At 40.7% G+C, this 23382-nt stretch overlaps 1 protein-coding gene across 1 annotated transcript in view; it reads left to right on the forward strand.

Moving 5' to 3' along the window:
* Positions 1–22311, forward strand: part of fbn2a (fibrillin 2a) — a 71825-nt gene extending 49514 nt beyond the window's left edge. The window contains 17 exon segments of the mRNA XM_073829056.1: positions 4447–4575; positions 5731–5850; positions 6770–6895; positions 9910–10062; positions 10157–10222; positions 10504–10629; positions 11578–11697; positions 12556–12678; positions 12817–12948; positions 14677–14802; positions 15166–15372; positions 18454–18579; positions 18687–18809; positions 19074–19190; positions 20405–20533; positions 21744–21863; positions 22076–22311. Coding sequence (XP_073685157.1) covers positions 4447–4575; positions 5731–5850; positions 6770–6895; positions 9910–10062; positions 10157–10222; positions 10504–10629; positions 11578–11697; positions 12556–12678; positions 12817–12948; positions 14677–14802; positions 15166–15372; positions 18454–18579; positions 18687–18809; positions 19074–19190; positions 20405–20533; positions 21744–21863; positions 22076–22311 — 2279 coding nt within the window.
* Positions 22312–23382: the final 1071 nt, after the last annotated feature.

The following is a 23382-nucleotide window of genomic DNA, read 5'->3' on the forward strand; positions in this document are numbered from 1 at the left end:
ATGTAGACTTGTACATTTTAATGTTCTTCGGTAACACATTTTACAATAAGGTCTTATTAGTTTAGTAAGGAATAATGTACATCCAGCCGGTTGTTATTGCAGAATAAACCCTGACAGGGTGATCAGGACACTTAGTTATATCACTAATTACACAGCGTTTCACCACATAAATATAGACAAGTTACTGCATTTATAAACATTACCTAACAACAAGCAATGCATTTGTTATAGCATTTATTAATCATTGTTAATGTTTGTTAGTAAAAAAATATACAGCTATTTGTTGTCATTGTTACAGATAGCCAGAGACAACAGGTGAAACAAAGTGAAACAATAGACAGGTTTTATTGATTGTTTAGAAGTTGCAGATCAAATGAAGAGAGTTCAGGTGAGTATCAGAAGTGATAGACAGTTCGGTGGTTCTTATCTGTTGTGGATTCTTTGTGTACAGTCGTGGCCAAAAGTTTTGAGAATGACACAAATATTAGTTTTCACAAAGTTTGCTGCTAAACTGCTTTTAGATCTTTGTTTCAGTTGTTTCTGTGATGTACTGAAATATAATTACAAGCACTTCATACGTTTCAAAGGCTTTTATCAACAATTACATGACATTTACGCAAAGAGTCAGTATTTGCAGTGTTGGCCCTTCTTTTTCAGGACCTCTGCAATTCGACTGTGCATGCTCTCAATCAACTTCTGGGCCAAATCCTGACTGATAGCAACCCATTCTTTCATAATCACTTCTTGGAGTTTGTCAGAATTAGTGGGTGTTTGTTTGTCCACCTGCCTCTTGAGGATTGACCACAAGTTCTCAATGGGATTAAGATCTAGGGAGTTTAAAGGCCATGGACCAGAATTTCAACGTTTTGGTCCCCGAGCCACTTAGTTATCACTTTTGCCTTATGGCACGGTGCTCCATCGTGCTGGAAAATGCATTGTTCTTCACCAAACTGTTGTTGGATTGTTGGAAGAAGTTGTTGTTGGAGGATGTTTTGGTACCATTCTTTATTCATGGCTGTGTTTTTGGGCAAAATTGTGAGTGAGCCCACTCCCTTGGATGAGAAGCAACTCCACACATGAATGGTCTCAGGATGTTTTACTGTTGGCATGACACAGGACTGATGGTAGCGTTCACCTTTTCTTCTCCGGACAAGCCTTTTTCCAGATGCCCCAAACAATCGGAAAGAGGCTTCATCTGAGAATATGACTTTGCCCCAGTCCTCAGCAGTCCTTTCGCCATACTTTTTGCAGAAGATCAATCTGTCTGATGTTTTTTTTTTTTTTTTTTTTTTTTGGGAGAAAAGTGGCTTCTTTGCTGCCCTTCTTGACACCAGGCCATCTTCCAAAAGTCTTGGCCTCACTGTGCGTGCAGATGTGCTCACACCGGCTTGCTGCCATTCCTGAGCAAGCTCTGCACTGGTGGCACTCCGATCCCGCAGCTCAATCCTCTTTAGGAGATGATCCTGAAGCTTGCTGGACTTTCTTGGATGCCCTGAAGCCTTCTTAACAAGAATTGATCCTCTTTCCTTGAATTTCTTGATGATCCTATAAATTGTTGATTTAGGTGCAATCTTAGTAGCCACAATATCCTTGCCTGTGAAGCCATTTTTATGCAACGCAATGATTGCTGCACGCGTTTCTTTGCAGGTCACCATGGTTAACAATGGAAGAACAATGATATAAAGCATCACCCTCCTTTTAACATGTCAAGTCTGCCATTCTAACCCAATCAGCCTGACATAATGATCTCCAGCCTTGTGCTCGTCAACATACTCACCTGAGTTATCAAGACGATTACTGAAATGATCTCAGCAGGTCCTTTAATGACAGCAATGAAATGTAGTGGAAAGTTTTTTTTCGGGATTAAGTTCATTTTCATGGCAAAGAAGGACTATGCAATTCATCTGATCACTCTTCATAACATTCTGGAGTATAGGCAAATTGCTATTATAAAAACTTAAGCAGCAACTTTTCCAATTTCCAATATTTATGTAATTCTCAAAACTTTTGGCCACGACTGTAATTCCTTGGCCGATGGATTTGAGATCATTGCAACAAGAACACAGGAGTTGGGGTGATCGCTGGAGGTATCCGCAGGTAACCATACCAGGGAAAGTCAGGAACAGTTTAGGTATGTGAACGGTAGACCAGATGGTGAGTGTCTGTGTACAGCATGCTTATGAAGGCGTGTTTATAAGTGTCAGGGGGTTTAGGTAATTAGAATTTAGGTGAGAGGGAGCGGGTGTGTGTCTGTGACCGAGGGGGTGGAGACTGCAGGAGATCACTGACATTACCCCCTCCCCCAGGGGCAGCTCCTGATGCCCACAAGTGGCGGCCTCTGGGTGCGGGACAATCAAGGCGAGTGCGATGAAATTCCTCAAGCAGCATCAGATCTAATATATCATCCCGGGCCACCCAGGACCTCTACTCTGGACCCATATCCCTCCCAGTCTATTAGATACTCCAGCCGGGTGCCCCGTCGCTGTGAGTCCAGGATCTCCTTGACTTGGTACACAGAAGGCTGGTCTAGTATCTCTAGAGGAGGGGGTTCTTCTGGTTTGATGACATGGTTGTAGAAGGGAGATGTGAAAAGTGGGGTGAATGCGGTAACTTGGTGGAAGTTGGAGTTGATACGTGACGCCGTTGATCTGCCTCATGATCGGAAATGGACCAATGTAGCAGGGACTCAGCTTCTTGCAGGGCAGGCGGAGACACAGATCCCAGGTCGACAGCCAGACCTTGTCTCTAAGATGGTAAGTGGGAGTAGAGAATCCGCATGCAGCTTATGTCTCCACACTGCACATTGTAGATGAAAATGAGCTGAGTCCCACACTCTCTCGCTCACTCTGAACCAGTAGTCCACAGCTAGAACTTCCACCAGCTCCTCTGTCCATGGAAAGAGCAGTGGCTGGTAACAGAGTATGCACTGAATGGGGGTGAGGCCCGTGGTGTTCTGTCGGAGGGAGTTCTGTGCATACTCGTCCCAAGGTAGGAAACGGCTCCAGCTGTGCTGATTGTCATGGCAGCATGTCCAAAGGTAACGTCCAAGCTCCTGGATTTTCCGCTCAGTTTGGCCATTAGTCTGTGGATGATACCCGAAGACAAGCTCACAGTGACCCCTAGGAGACGGAAGAAAGCTTCCCAGACATGTGAAATGAACTGCGGACCTCGGTCTGACACAATATCCTCACGGATTATGTAATTTGCGAAATGCATGGTGGAATAAACATTTAGCAGTCTCTAATGCTGTGGGCAAACCTTTTAGTGGGATCAATCTGCAGGCCTTTGAGAAAAGATCCACAGCCACAAGCACGCAGGTATGTCCTTCAGAGTTGGGTAGGTCGGTGACAAAATCTATCCCCAGATGGAACCAGGGCTTCTGCGGAATGGGTAAGGGTATGAGCTTGCCTACGGGAAGATGATGAGGTGTTGTAGACATTGCACAGACTGAGCAACTCTGGACATACCTGATGGTATCCTGGAACATACTGGGCCTCCAATACCGAGCTTGAAGGAGCGAGAGAGTCCGTTCGCTGCCTGGTTGTCCAGAGCACAGTACATTGTGAACTGAGCCCGGATTGCTGGGAAGAGGGGACGTAGATTTTCCCTTCTGGGATTTGGACTGAGGATTAAGGCTGATAGGAGAATCGGTTCCGGCTCTGAAGGTGAGTCTGGAGAATGCAGGCGGGAGAGTGCCTCAGCTTTGTAGTTACGACTTCCAGGATGGTAGATAATGGTAAAGTTGAATCTGGTAAAGAACAAAGCCCAGTGGGCTTGACAATGGTTGAGTTTTTGGCATCTCGTAGGTATTGTAGGTTCTTGTGGTCTGTGATTACCGTAAAGGCATGAGTAGCTCCCTTCAGCCAGTGTCGCCACTCTTCTAAGGCAAGCTTTATAGCCAGCAGTTCCCTCTTGCTGATGTCATAGTTTTGCTCCACTGGAGAAAGTTTCTTGGAGAAGTAGGCGTAAGACTGGAGACGGTGGAACTCACACTTCTCAAGCTTCAGCAGGTTTAGGTAATTAGAATTCAGGTGAGAGGGAGCAGGTGTGTGTCTGTGACTGAGGGGGCGGAGACTGTGGAAGATTGCTGACAGTCCATGTTAGTTTAGGTATATTAAATAATATTAACAAATACACCATTTGATTTTAACAATTTAATAGTAAATGTTAGCATGAGCATAAACTAAGATTAATAAATGCTTTAGAAGTATTTTTCATTGTTCATGTTCACTAATGCAGTTATCCAACGTAAACAAATAGATCCATACTTTAAAGTGATAACTGTTCTTTTGTTGATTTAATTTTTTTATAATTTGAAATATATACTTACCCACTATTCCTTACGTTAGTTTTTTTTTCACTTGGTTACACTGCATAAGAGGTTTATAAAATATGATTCATTCTGAATGTCTCATTAATGTCTTCTGTTCTCATGCTCATGTCTAGATATTGACGAGTGTGCAGTTTTTCACTCTCAGCTCTGCAGGAACGGCCGCTGTGTTAATAATGTGGGGTCCTTCCAATGCCTCTGTAGAGAGGGCTATGAGCTAACTCTTGAAGGAAGGAGCTGCATAGGTAAACTATTATTTACTTAATTATCAAGCATTGTTAACTGCTTAGACTGAAATATCCATCTGTGACTGCAGTAGGGTAGACAGAGTAAAGTTAGAACATGTTTTGCTTTTTACATTATAACAAACACTTACAACTTATTACATCAGTTTATATGCTGTTTGTATACTAATAGTAATCCACAGTTCATAAATACAAGAAATAATTTTGTTGCAGTTGTACCCAGGTCAGGTACAGTTGAAACAGTCCTCTTTAATATTCTAAAGTAGCCTAACCAACTAATTAAAAATTGTAAAATGTTTTCAGAAAATTACTTGATTTCAGCTCTTTAATTTATTTATGTTCTTTATTCTATACAACTGATAATTTGTCTGTACTCTACCGATCTCCCCTCACATTACTCTCAACTGCACAATAACACTGAAGGACGTCATGTTTTGATAAAGTCCAAAAATATTACTACAATAAACATTTTTTTATTACCATACACATTTTATGGATATAAAACATTCTGAATCTTTGGATTATAGAACTCTACATTGTTTAAATGTTCCCCAGTGGAAGAGGACACCACTGTGCAAGTGTGGACCTAAAATCATAGATCAAGTGTGCATGCATGTTATTTCATGCATGATTGTTTTGTTTATATCAAACACTCATGATTCAGAATAGCTCCAGGGAGTCATTGTAATAATCTAGGAGAAACAACCAAGGCAAATACACTTCCAACATTAACATAGATGTCGATGAGATTGGGCAATGGAACTAAGGAAACTCGGTGGAAACACGGGGAGAGTAATGAGGGAGAATACAAACAGGTTTGAGGGACTAATTAACACACAAGTAAATGAACTAGGAAAGTTAGGCCAATGGGAACAGAGTAAACAAAGAAAACTAATCCAAATCAGAACATGCATGTTACAGTGCTCTACCCCAATGTATTGCTCATTATTTACATTTTTCAAACAATTTATTCAGAGCCACTTGCTACAAATGAGAAATTCTCAATTCTTCCATTATCTACCAATATTGTTAATTTGAAATAAAATAGCTGGGAAATTGTATAATACAGATATTCAGTGTTGTAAAGTGTTATTTTGTTTTTGCATTTGTAAAATAATATCTTTGATAATATGTCTTGACTTTTGATAAATGCAGATGTTAATGAGTGTATATTGAATCGTGGGATATGTGCTCCTGGAACGTGTGTGAATCTGGATGGTTCTTTCAGATGTGTCTGTCCTGATGGGTATATTGTCCACAATGAGCACTGTGTAGGTAAGAGTACTGCTTCAAATGCCTAAAAACAGAATACAGTGTACAGCAGAAGTAAGTTTATCCCTGTGCAACACATGCACATGAAAGTGAAAATACCAATGATCACTGACATACAAAAACCTGTGATAGTAAAACAAAAACATTTGAATTGAACCAGAACTTTCTCAGTTTTGTGCCTATTGGCCGTGTCTACATGGAAATACAGTACTGCAGCAATAATCAGGAGGTATAGAATGAGCCATAATATGACTGATCAGAGCTGTAGTGGTTGTATTATTATTTCAAAATCATACAAGATTGTTGCCTGATTTGAATCCAATAAAACATACAAGATTTGAATCAGTAATAATTTAGTAATAAAAGCTGTACTGACTTTTTGTTAACTGAAGTTCCTCTTGTAGGGTCTTAATTTCTAATGTAGTAAATCTGAACTGTTAGTTTTACATTTTACATAGACAAATATACTCTACTGCTCAGTTTAGAAGTAATGAATTTTACTGTGAGGTGATACAAGTATTAGTATGAATTATTTGAAGTGCAATATCACTTCAAATAATTCAGGGATGAACTCAGTTCTGTTGTATGCGATTGTTTTATATTACTGTTCATTATTGTTTATAGTAGTATGGATGTCATTAGTTTACAAAATAAGAAGTCGTCTGATTTGAATTATGATTCTACAAATTATTCTTTTAAATCACATCGTTATTCAGTCTGGTTCTTGAGTTTAACTCTTTTAATGACTGGAGAAAATGAATATCACTGTAATAAATATGATTTACATTGCAAGAAAGAAAGTCATGCAAGTTTGGAACAAGAGAGTATAATGACAAAAGATTTCTTATTTTTAAATCAGTAAATGGTATGTACAGTAAGAATAAATGCAGTAAGTATAGTCCAGTATCTGTGTGTGTATCAGATGTAAACGAGTGTTCAGAGGAGCCCGGCATCTGTGCATATGGCTCCTGCTTCAACAGTCTGGGCAGCTTCGAGTGCGTGTGTAAACCTGGATTTATGCTGTCAGAAGACAGACGCAGATGTTACGGTAATTTCTCATTAACCTGTTTATGTGACTAAACTTATCTGGGTCATAGTTCAAACAAAATAAACAAATTATTTTTTGCATTAAGAAAATAAAGCCTATTGGGACCATTTAAAAATATGTTTCTGATTACAGATTATGGAAACTGCACTAAACTCTTAGTTTAGTCTTTTGTTGAAATTATGAGGTGTTACATTGCATATTTCAGTAGTGGTACTTTTTGAAGTAGTTAAAAGTTAACTTAAACAATTAAATAGAAGTTGCTCCCTTTCGAAATGGTCTCTCATGTTGCGTTGAATTACGCTTCCGAATACTGAAGCCTGTTTTGTTAACATTTGTGCAGTTGCACAAACCCATAGCATTTCAGGCCACCATAACGGAGTGCCATTTTATCAAAATCTTTCTTCTTCCGTGTGAAGATCATCACCTTGTGGACTCTGAAAATGAAGAATAAAGAAGCATGCCACTGCTAAGAGCTCTGCTTTGAGTGATCAGCCCCAGAAAAGCCCGCCCGCAATCACCTAGATAATCGGTAGAAGAGGCAGTCGCTGCACACATCTGCCCGGCCAAAATTTTGGGATACAATGCCAAGGCTATTCATCCATCCAAGCCCCGCAGAACCACATCAGTCCTAGTGGGTAGAGTCTACTCCACAGCAAGCAGGCGTGCCGCAGAGGCGATCGGTAGATCAATGCCCAGATTGGTGGTCTTTGAGGGCCACCTCTGGTTAAACCTGACAGAGATCAAGGATGCAGACAGAACTGCCTTCTTCGACTCCCCAGTCTCCCCCACCAGAGGCTGCTAGAGTGGGACCTGCTGTTGATGCTTTACCACAGTTCAGAAGTCAAGTCAAGTCACCGTTATTTATATAGCTCTTTTAACAATACAGATTGTGTCAAAGCAACTGCACAGTATTTAAACAGCACCATAGTGTGTAAGTAATGCATTATTGTAAATAATCAATTTTCAGTTAAAGGCAGTTGATCAATGAATTCAGTGATATCATCATCCAGTTCAGTTCAAATAGTATACGAAGTCATCGTAGTCCACTTCCTGCCTAAGCATTCCAGCTCTGCGCCTATTTCAAGTTACCAGAAGACTCTGCCACCTCAAGAGCTTGTGAAACCAGTCCAAGCTAGAGCCTGAGCTCCGACATCACTCTCGGTCTACCATACACTACCGCTTTTCCAAGTACCAGAACCCCCACCCACAGTGATGCTGAACCCAGAGCCTCTGAAACCATCCTGATCTGTCGGGAAAAAAGAGGAGAGAGCTAAGTCCTGCCAAGGCAGGACCTTTCTTGTAGAAGTCTCACATTAGTATTACAATCCTCATTCAGCTTTGGGTGTTGGAAGCTTTGTTCATGCTGTCATTGCTGGGCCCATCCCTCTCACTTTGCACGCACTCAAGCAAACTACCACTGTGATGGCGGACCAACTGTCTATAAAGAGTACTTCTCCTCTTCGCAACAACCCAGTAGTCATCTGAAAAACTCTTGACCCCTTGTTGTCCACCTGAAAGATTAGGAGGCCATCCCAGGCTTGTCAAGGTGGGTTCTGCAAACTATAGAACGAGGCTACTTGTGTCAATTTGCTCGCAGACCTCCCTGGCTCAGAGGTGTGGTACAAACTTCAGTTCAGGACAATGGCGCTCATGTTCTCCATTTCGAAGTGCAGTCTTTGATGGTGAAGGGAGTTACTGTCCCACCAGAGAACAGTGAGTCTGATTTTTACGGCCACTATTTCTTTGTCCCAAAGTAAGATGGTGGGCTCAGGCCCATCCTTGATCTCAGGCTCCTGAAACGCACCTTAATGAAGCGGCCAATCACGGCGCTAACTTTGAAACAGATCCTCACGCAGATTTACCCAGGGGACTGGTTCTTATTGGTGGATCTGAAAGATGCTTACTTTCATGTTCTAATAGCCCCCATCATAGACCATCTTTTCTACTGAGAAAATACCTCCTCTTTCAAGCAAGAGGTTCCCTGCAGCATCCCCAACCAGAGTTGTGGAGGCTACTTTTGTAGCCCCTCGATGGGAGCCTTTTCAGATCCCTGTGGAGGTAGCCAACACTATAGCAGAGGCCAGAGCACCATCTACAAGGTGCCTGGCTTATGCTTCAGTGTGCCCCATTGGAGTGAGGTCCCACTCCACTTGGGGTGTGTCCTCCTCCAGGGCTTGGTCCAGTGGAGTTTCCACTGGGGATATTTGTGAGGCAACTAACTTGTCACAGTCTACCTTTGCTATGTTTTATATCCTGGACGTCCATGCTCTTCAGGCATGGATCTTGTCTATATAATTGTATTGTACCCCTAGTAAGTAGTCTAGACTATGCCAAATGAGTGCTCCAGGAAGTCGCCCAAGCCTCACTAGTTAGCTTATGTTTCTTAGGGTGCTTGTGACGGCACTCTAGGGATGGGATCACAGGACTGCTTCCTTTTTGCACTTATAGCACAGCGCTATAGTATATCATTCCCCAAGCATGATTCAACGCAATGTGAGAGACCTTAGTGAAAGGGCCTTGGTTCCCATAAACTTGGTTCCCTGAGATAACGGGAACGAATGTTATGTGTCTTGCTTATACAGCTGCATGTGAGTTGACGCTGACGTTTCTCACTCAAAATTCTGATGAAATGGCATTCAGCGATAACTTTTTTATATAAGCAGTCGTCTCCGCCCAGTTTGGTGGGCTGAAAAGCCATAGCAATAATAAATCTGGCTTAAGTATTCAGAGGAAAACTGAGTTTCCTCCAAGTGTGATTTAGTGCAACGCTCGTTCCAAACTTACATCAGAGAGGTTGTAACCAGAGAGTTTTTTAACAGTATGACAGTTCATTAACTCGTACTCTCTCTCTCTAAAAACTGCATACAGTAGCAAATGCAAATCTTAATTTGTGAAAAGTATATAAGTAGTATGTAAGTAGTTGTTCTACACACAAGTGTTAAAAAATATGAAACATATTAAAATAAAACATTGTCATGCCTTATTTAATACTCACTGACTGTTTGTTATGTTAGACACTAGAGAGAGCTTCTGTTTCACACGCTTTGAGAGCGGCAAGTGCTCTGTCCCGCAGGCGTTCAACACCAGCAAAGCCAAGTGCTGCTGTAGCATCATGGCAAAAGAGGGCTGGGGCGATCCCTGTGAGCTTTGCCCTAAAGAACAGGATGGTACCAGAGCTCTCATCTCCTTTATCCTTTCATCATTTAGTTGTAACATCACCCCAAAATCCTTCTCATCATTTCATGTTGTGTGTGTTCACAGCTGCATTCCAAGATCTGTGTCCATTTGGCCATGGGACCATTCCTGGTGTTGGGGACACACGTGTGGGTAAAGACAATACTGCACTTGTTGGCTGTGTTATAATGGGTTTTACTGCTAAGAATGTGAAATTTAGTGCTGTGCCAAGCTGAAAGTTTGAAAGCAAATGTCCTAGTGATTGTAAAATAATTATTACATTATTATTTGTGTATTTATTTATGTAAGATTCTAATAATGTAAAATAATAATATTAGTGTAATGTTCTAGGAATTAAGACAAACAAAACAAAACAATAAATCCAAAGTGCACAAAACTGAAGAGGCTGACCATGTCGCATCACTGTGTTTCAGACCTAAATGAATGTGTGGAGAACCCAGAGATCTGTGCGAACGGCCGCTGCATCAACATAGATGGCTCCTTCCGCTGTGAATGTCCCAGCGGCTACATGCTCGACTACACAGGAACACGTTGTGATGGTAAGAGAACACTGAACTATAGCTTTCAACAAAACAATTTCTAAAACATGCTTTAAAAGTACTTTTGTTTGCCATTGTTGAAATTATTGCATTTAAAATATTGATTTGTGCCAGTTCAGTTGAAACAATTACTTTTGAACATTTTTTTTCTCACCCAAAAAATTTAATTCTGTCACCATTTATTCACCCTCATGTCAATCCAAACCCATTTGACTTTCTTCTTCAGAATACAAGACAATATTTTGTAGAATGTTGCCCGGAAAAAAAAAAAAACCCTAGGAAAAATCAGCAACTCTCATTGAAAATAATGACTTCAGGTCACTTTGGCTGCAAGTTGCCTGAGATTATGCAGATCCCTTCTCCACTGTTATGAGCTTGACACACTTTGATTATTCAGGAGACTGCACTTTTCCCCTTGTTGGTGTGGGTTTCCTTTGGTTGTTCTGGTTTTCCCCACATGCTTTCACAGTCTGGCTGGGTTGAGGAGTGGAGATGGAGGAGGTGAACCGGATTGAATGAAATGTAAACAGTTTATTAAATAAAATACTGAAATACAAACAAATAAACAAAAACCAGGAGCATCAAATGAGAACATGTAACATTAACGACGGACAAGGGGTAGTGAGCAAACACAGACTTAAATACTCTGAAGACGGCGTGGTTACAAACAAGCTAACAAGGCTAACGAGGGGGAAATACAAATATGGGCAAGACAAAACCAAAAGGGGGAGAACAAGGATTAAACCATATAAACTAGAAACATAGGGGGGAAAACACTGGGAAAACAGAACAAGACAGGACAAAATACTGACACATGCAGATTAGATGAATTAGACATCCATTAGAAACTATATCTCAGAGCTGGGCGATCATCTCATTATCAGCCAACTGACATTTTATTTAAAGTTCGAATTTTCGAACAGCGTTCTGTTCTCTCTGTGTGTGCAGATATTGATGAGTGTTCAGTGGGAAACCCCTGTGGAAACGGCACATGCTCAAATGTGGTTGGAGGATTCGAGTGTCTGTGTGAGCAGGGATTTGAGCCTGGACCAATGATGACCTGTGAAGGTCAACCGACAAAATCATCTGATTTAACATCTTTATTTAACCAGCTTCAGTGTATTGACGCCAATGATGTCAGAATAGAATAGAAACAAGTTTTCACTTCTGTCTATGTTTGTCATAGCTGCTAATTGATTTACCCAGATAAATTACAAATATAACTATTTATTACACGGCTCTTTGGAATGCTTGATTCTGATTGGTCAGTTGAGACATTTGCAGGTTCGTTCTTTTCAAATAATCACCGCTCCAAAGTAATAACGCATAGCCGGTACTACTTGTATGTTTAAAATCCCTCCATGCTAACAAAGATTACCGTTTGGCGCCATCTTGTGACAAACACTGGACAACCACAATCAACAATGGAAAATTTCGACATTAATCTATTTAAATTGTCTTACTAACGTACATAGTTTGAATGTTAGTCACGTGGTACTATATCGTTTCGCGGAAGGATAAAAATGTTAATTTAAAACAAATATGCCAATAAAAGGTTTCAAATTCATATTCATGTCCAGTTTTTTTCCTTATGTGGCAAGTAGCCGTGTAATAAGCGGGATAATGTACAGGCAGCCGGTAGTTATCGCGAAATAAGCCCCTTCAGTGTGACACAAGACCCTCCGCTTCACGTCGGGTCCTGATCACACTGTCGGGGCTTATTTCTGCGATAACTATCGGCTGCCTGTACATTATCCCTTACATATACCATACCATATAACCATATATAGTTATTATTTCCTACAGTAATCCAAAAAGATTATTCAATCTGTATTTATATCTGAGATATAGACTGAGGGACCTGTCATTCAGGATGTGTAGTCGTGTCAGTCTTTGACTGATTGTGTGTCATTATTGATTGTCCAGATGTGAACGAGTGCAGTCAGAATCCTCTGCTCTGTGCGTTTCGCTGCATTAACACTTTCGGGGCTTATGAATGCAGCTGTCCATCTGGTTACACTCTGCGAGAGGATGGACGCATGTGTCAGGGTACAATTTATCAGTAATCAATGAGTTTGGTGTGACCATTTCCAACCGTAAGTGATAGCAGTATACAAGATTCATGTAAATGTGTATGTTTATTTTTGAAAAGGCATTCTTGATGACATTGAGTTCCTTTGTGTTCAGATGTAGACGAGTGTACAAATGACCTTCATAACTGTGACTCCAGAGGAATGGAGTGTAACAACTTAATTGGCACCTTCATGTGTGTTTGTCCAGCTGGGAAGATCCGCAGGATGAACGACGACCTGTGTCAAGGTAAAATCAATTTTTAAAATCGAATTTTATTGAACTGATCTGCACTGCTTACAAATACAAAGACACTGATGGAAAGAACTATATTGAATTTGCAAATGGTAAGCAAGTCTGTATATTCTTTTCATTCTTACTCATTTCAAATAAAACTAGCTTTGAAAGCCTTGCATTGTCATGGGTTGGTACATGCACAAGGAGAGAGTTGAGGTGAGGATCTAACTGCATCAGTCTCTGTAGCACAGAAAAACCACAGGACCAGTGCAGAAGACAAGTAAACCAACCTATATACTGATAATGGACAAAGAATTGAACTAGGGTGATGCTGCTTCAGACAGAACCATAGGATTGATTTAGAGCCAGAGAACTGGAATAAAGAGGCTGGACAGGACCAGCAGAGATAGCTGTGAGGTAAGAGGCTGGATGGGACCAGTGAAGATGCTAGAGCTAGGTGGCCTGAACAGAACCAGCAAAGGAGGAAGTTTCGGGGAACTGGTTGGGACCAAAGTGTCCAGCAAGCCAGGCAGGGCCAGAGAAGGAGACCTTAGGAATAAGAGCATGGGTGGGAACCCATTCCATCAGATCAATAAGTGTTTTCTGAGTTCTCACAGGCTGAGGGTTTGTGGTAGGCATTGGGTTTTGTGGTGGTCAAGGTGGTAAAGTAACGATCAAGAATATTTAGGAGCGGCCTTCATAACCAGAACCTCCACAATTAGAACCTCTGGGGCCACCAGATGTGGGAGCTCTGGGGAGAGATTTCCTCCACTTCACCCACTGTGGGGGTCCACACTCCTGTATGTACTCACTCCACATACTCACACATACTCACAAAAGGTCCCTCGAGAACCAACTCTGGGCAAGCATGCCTTTGTTTTATTGAGAGCAGTGTGGAGGATCGAAACGGACAGAATTGCTGGTAGATCCATTGTTTTGGGTCAGTTATTCTGTCGTGGGTTGGTACAGGCACAAAGAGAGAGTTGAAGGTCTAACTACAGCAGATGAGACGTGATATGCATATCATTTTAACCCTTAAATGCATGACTGTTTTGCCAATAACTATTACATATTCGGGTCTTTAGCAACCCAGGAATAAATAAATAAATAAATAAATGTGTGTGTGTGTGTGTGTGTGTGTGTGTGTGTGTGTGTGAGAATCAGTCCCTATCATGAAATATATAATAGTTTCATAAGTTTCATATATATTATTTCACAAATCAACATGACATGAAAGTTTACACTATTTACTTTGTTAGTACACATTGCTAGTCTTGCGGTGAACAAAAAAAATTGTGCAAGTTAACCCACAGAAAAATAAATATAAATTTAAAAATAAATATTTTGTCTTGGTAATCTTAAATCAAAATCTGACAATTTGCTTCCACTCTGGAAAGGCATTTCTTCTCTGATGACATCAGTTTGATGGCTTGAACAGAATATCCTTAACCAATTTGCTCCAACCATTAGTTTGCTGTGAGCCAGAGATGGAGAGTATATGTGGTAAAATAAAACAAGACTGAAGTTGATGACAACTTTTGGTTCAAGCAGACACATGTCTGACAGGTATTGCTTAATATGATTATAGTTGGGTTAGTGTGGGTGTAGGAATGGCAGGGTTGGGTATGCACTTTCTATGCACCAATACATTAAAAAAATAAACTGATCCCACTAGATTGGAAAAGAATGCCTCTTTTATTCACCCTCATGCACCTTTTTAATTATATTTCCTCTTTACAGATGAAAATGAATGCTTGACTCAGCCTGGGGTTTGTGAGAACGGTCGATGTGTGAACACTGTGGGCAGCTACACGTGTGAATGTGGTGTTGGATTCAAAGCTGACTCTACAGGCACGCAATGCCTTGGTAAAACCTCTTTCTCAACTCTAAATGTAAATCTGACCATGCTGTGTGTCAACTAGCAGTGTGTGATATTGACAAGAAATTATATGCCTAGGGCTTCGATTCTCTCCTGAAGTGATTCCTGAAGATTTTGATTAGCTAGTTCAGGAATGTTTGATTAGGGTTAGAACTTAACTCTACAGGACAGTGGGTTCCCAGGGGCCAGAGTGAAAGGCCTACGGTGTAGCAGATTTATTTTTCCCAGAAAGCGATTTGTCCCCAACGATATGCACCAAACCACTGGATGTGTGTTTACTTTGTATTATTGTGCACTTTTAGTCTCTATTATGATGAGCTCTGATCAATGTTGTGGTGTTTGGCTCTCAGATTACAGGAAAGGCTTTTGTTTCACTGAAGTTCTGCACACCATGTGTCAGATGTCGTCCAGCAGTCGTGTTCCTGTCAGCAGATCTCAGTGCTGCTGTAACGGAGGCAGCGGGTGGGGGGACCAGTGTGACCTCTGCCCTTTGCCAGCCACTACCAACTACAAGAAACTCTGTCCATATGGCCATGGCTATACCATTGACGGAACAGGTGCAGACTTAAAAAAACAAATCACACTCATGACCAGACGTGTAGCTACTGTGACCTACAGCTCAAATCTTTCTGGATAGTGCATTGCAGGCCTTACCAAATGCTTATTTAACGATTCTGAAACTGAGACACTATTTTAAATTCCAAAGAAATACAGGCAGCACCATAAGTGGAGTGTAGGACAGACCATAGTCTTAGACCTAAAAAAATAGAAAGAGACATTGTCTGATCACTGATTTTAGTATGGAACAGCAACTGAAACAGAAGCAGCCATATACAGTATCTCACAAAAGTGAGTACACCTCTCACATTTCAGCAACCATTTTAGAATATCCAGCCATTATTGTCAAAATAGCTGGCAACAAAAGTGAGTACTCCCTAAGTGAACTTGTCCAAAGTGTCAATATATTGTGTTGGCACCATTGTTATCTGGCACTGCCTTAACCTGTGCAGCTCTGGTCAATTCCATGCCCATGATGATTGTTGCTGAGATCCTCTTCCACTCCTCTATAATGACATCACGGAGCTGCTGGACGTTAGACATATGGTGCTTCTCCACCTTACGCTTGAGGATGCCCCACAGGTGCTTAATAGGGTTCAGGTCTGGAGACATTGTTGGCCACCCCATCACCTTCAGCTTCAGCATCCTCAGCAAGGCAGTTGTCATCTTGGTGGTGTGTTGGGATCATTATCATGTTGGAAAACTGCCGTTTGGCCTAGTTTCAGGAGGGAAGGCGTCATGTTCTGCTTCAGAATGTACAGAACATAATGGAATCCATGTTTCCCTCAATGAACTGCAGCTCCCCAGAACCAGCAGCACTCATGCAGCCCCAGACCATGATGCTACCACCGCCATGATGACTGTAGACAACACACAATTTTCTTGGTACTCCTCACCAGGGCATCGCCACACATGCTGGACACCATCTGAGCCAAACAAGTTTATCTTATAGTCTCATCAGACCACAGGACATGGTTTCAGTATTCATGCTCTTGGACCTCTTGGACAGGTTGTCTTCAGTAAACTGCTTGTGGGCTTTTTTTGTGAGCCAGCTTCAGAACCGACTTGTTGCAGTGTGCGGCGTATGGTCTGAGCACTAACAAGTTGACCTTCTACTTCTGCAACCTTTAAAGCAATGCTGGCAGCACTCATGCTTCTGTTTTTGAAGCCAGGTTCTGCACAGAACGAGTGCTCAATTTTGTTGATCAACCCTTGTGAGGCCTGTTCCGAATGGAACCCATCTTAGAAAACCTCTGTATGACCCTGACCACTGTAGTGTAACTTGGTTTCAGGGTGTTACTGAACTAGTGTTGTCACGATACTGGAATTTCTAACTTCGATACGATACCTTGAAAAATATCGATATTCGATACTATTTTCGATACCACAGAGAAAAAAACTGCCACAATATTAAGGAGGTAAATTTCTTTTTTAATTTAAAGATAAATCTAGTCTAGAACATGACAATGAGGTATATGCATATGTACACTGCTACAGCCCTGTTCAGCTTCTTAGCTTCATTTGAGTTTGTTTCATACTTTATTTGCTGTTCAAATATAACTGGTAGTGTAGGTCGTAAACTTTTTTTTCTTTTTAGACCACACTTTTAAAATTAACTGAACTGATCTAACTAATCTTAGAACTTAAGTTAATGGTAAAAGATATTTGTTAACATTAGTTAACGTGAATAAACAATGAAAAATACTTCCAAAACATTTATTAATCTTAGTTAATTTAAAGTTAGTAGTTAAAGTTAATTTAAACTATACTTTACTACTACATTAACTAATTAAAATCCAAAGTTATATCTGTTGATATTTTTTATTGGACCAGAGCTAACATGATCCGTTGTGTTTTTATTACCTACCGTTATCAAAGATTCAAATATACTGTAACAAATGCATTGCTCATCGTTCATAAATGCTGGTTAATACATTAACATTATTTGACAAACAGATTTTAATGCCAGATTCATAATCAACGATGCACGCAAGCAAACATGCGTGCATCACACACAAAAACAATGCTCTGGATAGACATTTAGACAAATTGCAGAATTTAAGTAATTAATTTTTTTTTAATAAAGTTAAATAAGTGCAGTTAATTTACATTTGACCGCAGTTAGGCATTTACTCGTCTAAGATTCCTCAATCTGATTATATTAACGAACTACGGTAAAAAAACGGGGCAACACTCATATCAGCAACAATAATAGGCAATCTTATTTAATGATTCAGATGATAATGTTAAAATGAGAACAGTTTCGTCTTTCAGGTGCTTTGCGAAATTAGTGGTGTTAGCGCCTTTTGTTAGCACTGCTCTGTAGCAACTCTTACATATTGGCTTGCTTGTGTACTTCGGCTTTCCAAGTTCAATTGTTTCAAATCTGAAATATTTCCAGATAGCACTCCTGCTGTGTTCTTTATCAAACAAAGCCGGTCGCGGGGCACCGCACTCGCCTTACTATTTGCTTCACTTGAATGAGACGAGAGATGCGCCTTTGTGGAGAAGTGAAAGTGACAGCTCGGCTAGTATCGATACTTCGGGAAATTAGTATTGGTATCGTTCAGATATTTCAGTATCGATATTTATTGAAATATCAATATTTTTGACAACACTATACTGAACCTCAAATAGCCTTGGCCATCTTTGTGGAGAGCAACAATTCTAATTCTCAAATCCTCAGAGAGTTCTTTGTCATGAGATGCCATGTTGAACATCCAGTGGTCAGTGAGAGAATTGTACTTAAAGCACCACATTTTAACTGCTCTAATACAAGATGTACAACTTTGTATGGTCCTGTCAAGCAGACAAAAACATTGCTGCACATTGACTACTCTATAAAATATCCAAGTTTCATTTCTATAGTATTGTCCCTTGAGAAGATATACTAAAGTGGTTGCTGAAATGTGAGGGGTGTACACACTTTTGTGAGATATTGCATGTGTGTAAACACTATATACAAGCTTCCAGTACGTTTCATTTGTCAGAAATCCCTATTATCAGATTATGGGTATCAGAGTATGTGACATTATCTTTTAAGACTTAAGGTGTCAGTAAACTTCTTTGTTTGCCCACAGATATAGATGAGTGTAAGCTGATTCCAGGAGTTTGTGCCAATGGTGTCTGTATCAACATCATGGGCTCTTACAGATGCCACTGTAAGCCAGGATACGTCGCCTCTGCTGCAGGAACCGCATGCGTCGGTACGCCACAAACACTCAGCATTACTTTATAACCGTCAGTCGTTTAAATCCATGTGATGTACAGAAGCATGATTGTTTGATGCTCCTTGTGATCATGGGTGTGTCAGATGTCGATGAATGCAGTATGTCCCCAAAACCCTGTAACTTCATCTGTAAGAACACTGAGGGCAGCTATGCATGTTCTTGTCCCCGTGGTTACACGCTGCAGGACGACAGCAGGACGTGTAGAGGTGAGGAAGAACTTTTGTCCATGGATCTTATATGAATGAATGCATTGTGTGTGCACAGTGTAACAGAGGCATGTGGTGTCATTTGAGGAAAGAATTGTTAGTTGATGACAGAGTAGTTTGCATCATTGCAAAAACATTTCCTGACCGTCACTGTAAGCCTTTTTAGACGTTGATGTGCTGAAATGTCCTTGGGATGTTTAGCTGCCCTTTTAAGAAGATACAGAATAAAAGCAGTGCTTTGATTTTGAGTTGATTGATTTGTAGATGTGGATGAATGTCAGAGCAGACGACACACCTGCCAGTTCTCGTGTATCAACACCATCGGTGGATTCACCTGCAAGTGTCCAGCAGGCTTCAGCCAACATCATACGGCCTGCAGAGGTCAAATGCATGTTTATATATCTTCTCAGACGACAAACACTCTGTAACTCTTCATAATAAATATACATTAATAAAGTACTTACAAATATTAACAATTGTAATAGTTAAAATTAACAATATTAATAGTTTATAAACTGTAGTTAATACATTATTAGACTCAGTCTATTAATGCTCATAGTAAATTAGTTGTTAACTGGTTATAAGGAGTGATAGTCCTCACTTTAGATTAGTTTACTGAAAATGGTGAAATGGCATTAAGTGCTTTAAACCAACCTTTACTAAACATTTGTTTGCATTCATATTCAGTGTCCCTTAAAATGTTTACAAATACATTAAGGACACACACACTGACACGTGGTTTACACGCCTAATGGTTTTTATACTGTACAAACTGTATTTTCTAACTGTATATTCCATCTTCGAAACGGTATCCCATCACAGAAAGCTCTCTCCTCTTCTCTCTCCCTCTCTGATTTTCTGTAATGGACAAGCTTAGGGTTAAGGGACAGAATACAAACTTTGCACAGTGAAAAAAAAACATTATGCCTATAAAGATACCCTACTAGAGGTATACTTAGTATATTAGTGTATACTTATTTACATTTATTCATGTAGCAGATGCTTTCATCCAAAGTGACAAACCAACAAGAGGGCAATATTACACAAGTGCTGTGTAAGTAGTCTCAGTTTGTCTAGCACAGTACACACAGCAAGGTTGTTTTTCAATTAAATAAATGAGAAAAAATAGAATAGAATAGTATTAATTGGTCAGGTGCTGGTTGTAGTCTTGTAGGCAAACATCAGTATCTTGAATTTGATGCAAGCAGCTATTGGCAGCCAGTGCGAACTGATGAAGAGAGGTGTGAAGTGGGCTTTCTTCAGCTTGTTAAAGACCGCTCTCACTTCTGGATCAATTGCAGAGGCTTCTTGATAGGACATGCCAGACGGCCTGTCAACACAGCTTTACAGTATCCAGTCTGGAGAGAACAAGAGCTTGGACAAGGAAGGGTCTAATCTTCCTGATGTTGTATAAGGCAAATCTGCACTTTAAAATCAGCCTGCTATGATTAAGTGCTACCGAAACCTCTACGATCACCTCTTGACAAAAACACAAGTAGTAGGAATCTTTGTCTGTATGTATATGCAATTATGGTTATCGTAAATGAAGCAGTGTGATTTTCAATGTGAAGGGGTTTCTTTCTGTCTTCACACAGATGTTAATGAATGTTTGTCTGAGCGGGGTCCGTGTGGCCAGCGGGGCGTCTGTCAGAATTCAGTGGGCAGCTTCAGCTGTGAGTGTCCACAGGGCTTCAGTCTGGACTCTCTCCGTCTCAACTGTGACGGTACGGCTCTGTGTGTGTGATTGGTATGTTTTAACAGAAGGAACATCTTCTGATCAGTGACAGAAATTAACCTTCTGTCAGGAATTTAGTCTAGTCTGTCTTGTTTTTCCCAGTGTTTTTCCCCTCATGTTTCCCATGCATTTGGTTTAGTCCGTGTTGTCCCCTCTAGTTTTGTTTCCCATTGGTTTAGTCTTGCCCATATTTGTATTTCCCCCTTGTTATCTCGTTTGTAACCACGCCCTGTTTTCTGTGTATATCAGTCTGTGTCTGCTCACTCCCCTTTGTCCGTCGATGATTGTTACTTCACGTTTCTGTTCTTCCTCGATTTCTGTTTGTTTTGTTTAATAAAGTGTTTTTGTTTATGATTCCGTTTCTCCCGGCATCTCCTTTATATCACCACCAGTTCGCTTGTGACACCTTCCCATTATAAGGTGATATCTGACCTTTTTTTTTTTTTTTACCTTTGTAATGACATTTTTCTAACTTTAACTTTTTAGGAACAAATTACATATATTTAATAATTTATAAACTTTTAGCAACATTTTTAATTAAGCAATAATTTAAATAAAAATAATAAAATACAATCAGGAAGAATAAGTTACTAACTAGACAAAATACATCAGTAACAACATGTTCATATTTGCACAAATGTGCCATTAAGAAATATTTACAGTTTTTTTTTTTTTACAAGATTCAGAGGTGGCATTAATGCATGATATCATAACTATGTCATGAGATTAATGTTTTAACTATGACGTTTTAAATATAGAAATATTAAACGGTTTAAATTACTTAAAAATGAGAATGGAAAATGGACAGCAAGTCACTGTCTTGGTCACTGAATCATTCATTCAATCGATTCGTTGAAACGGCTGATTAATTTACAAATGAAGCAAATATGACTCTCTTTATGAATGGGTCATTAAATCACTAACTCACTAGATTTGTTCAAAAGTGCAGATATATTCACAAATCACTACTTTGTTTGCTTGGAGATGGTCAGTGGCTTTAACTTTGATTGTGCTCTATTTTGTCAACAAAAATAGTTCCAAACAGTTCCTAAAATGTAATTTGTAATGTAATGCATTTACATCCTCTCTACACTCTGTTTGTTATAATGAATGACTGCAGTCTGTTTTCACGATCTGTGCTGTGAATATTCCAGGTGTGTGCAGTTTTTTAACTGAACTGCTGTTTTTGTCTCCGTCAGACGTAGATGAGTGTGTGCGTGACCACAGGTGTCAGTTCGGATGTCAGAATTTTGCAGGTGGGTTCCGTTGCAGCTGTCCAGAGGGATACACACAGCACCAGCAGTGGAACCAGTGTGTTGGTCAGTACGTACACACACACACACACACACACACAAACCCTCCGCATTGTTGTTGTTTTTTTCACATATTTACAGGATGTTTGGAAAATAAGAGCTCAGAATTGTCATTGGTGGTGCTTCAGACACATTGAGTCCCTGGTGCTGACATGGTTTTTTTTTAATTGCATGTAATTACAGTCTACATTAAGTGGCTCACTTTTCCTGTACTGCAGATGACAATGAGTGCTTGAACCCGGGCAGCTGTGGTTCAGCTTCTTGTTTCAACACATTGGGCAGTTTTAAGTGTGGCTGTCCATCTGGCTTCACCTTTGACCCCGTGTCCACGAGCTGTGAGGATGTGGATGAGTGCGTGTCCTTCATGAACCCCTGCAGATACAGCTGCTCCAACACACAGGGAGGATTCATGTGCGGATGTCCTGCGGGATATTACAGAGCTGGACAGGGGTGAGATGTATACTAATCTTACTGTCATAATTGTTGACTCACATCAGTGGTCAATATACAGTCACATGTCATTTGATTGGTGTCACGGGTTGCTGGGGGTGAAGAGCCATAGGGAAACATGCAGGAGCCAGGAGAAATACAAAACAAACTAATATTTAATAAATCAAAACAGGAATCCAGGAAGTTACAACCACAACCTAACATTAAGACAGGACAAAGCAACTGGTGAAACAAACGACTTTTATTAGGAGTTGTTATTTACAAGGACAAATGTAGGAAATCATGGTAACAAGGGGGAAGTCCAAATATGGGCAACGGGTGAAACCAATACTAACAGAACAACGGGGGAGACACAGGGAGAACCAAAACAAGCCCCGGGGGGGGGGGGGGGGGGGCACTAAGAAAACCTGACATAACGCCCCCCCCCCCCCCCCAACAGGCACGTCTCGCGCCATATAACATCTACAGGGGAGGGTGTGTGGGCGCCCTGGAGGCCGGTAGGCAGGGACACAGGAGACAGGGACTGCCTTCAGGGCGGGTCAGGGAACTTAGGAGGCCATGGCGGATCAGGGAGCTCAGGAGACCATGGCAGGACAGACAGTTCAGAAGGCCATGGCGCAGCAGACAGTTCGGAAGGCCATGGTGGGTCAGAGAGCTCGGGAGGCCATGGCGGAGCAGACAGTTCAGGAAGCCAACACTAGGAAAACCTGACAATTGGGGGTCATTCTGATTACATTCTCAACTTTACTTCTGAACCTATCTGGTTTTTAAGTCCATTCTGTTTCTGATGTTTTTGCTCTTCCGTCTCTCTCTCTCTTTACTTCATGTATTTAACTGGTTTTAGGATTGTTTGTTTTCTCAAAAATTATTATAGTGGATAGTGATGGGTACTCATGTCTGTCAGGCATTCACCACAGCCACCCACACCAGCCACAGCAAGCCATGCCCGATCACATTCACCAGAATTCTGAACACCTGCACCTCATCAGCCACGCCTTATAAACAGACTCTCCTGTTTAGTATCACATTGTCTGGTCTACTGTTCACACAATGATGTTAGCTCCAGACCTCTCTG

This window comes from Garra rufa, chromosome 23 (genome assembly GCF_049309525.1).
Source record: "Garra rufa chromosome 23, GarRuf1.0, whole genome shotgun sequence".
NCBI lineage: Eukaryota > Metazoa > Chordata > Actinopteri > Cypriniformes > Cyprinidae > Garra > Garra rufa.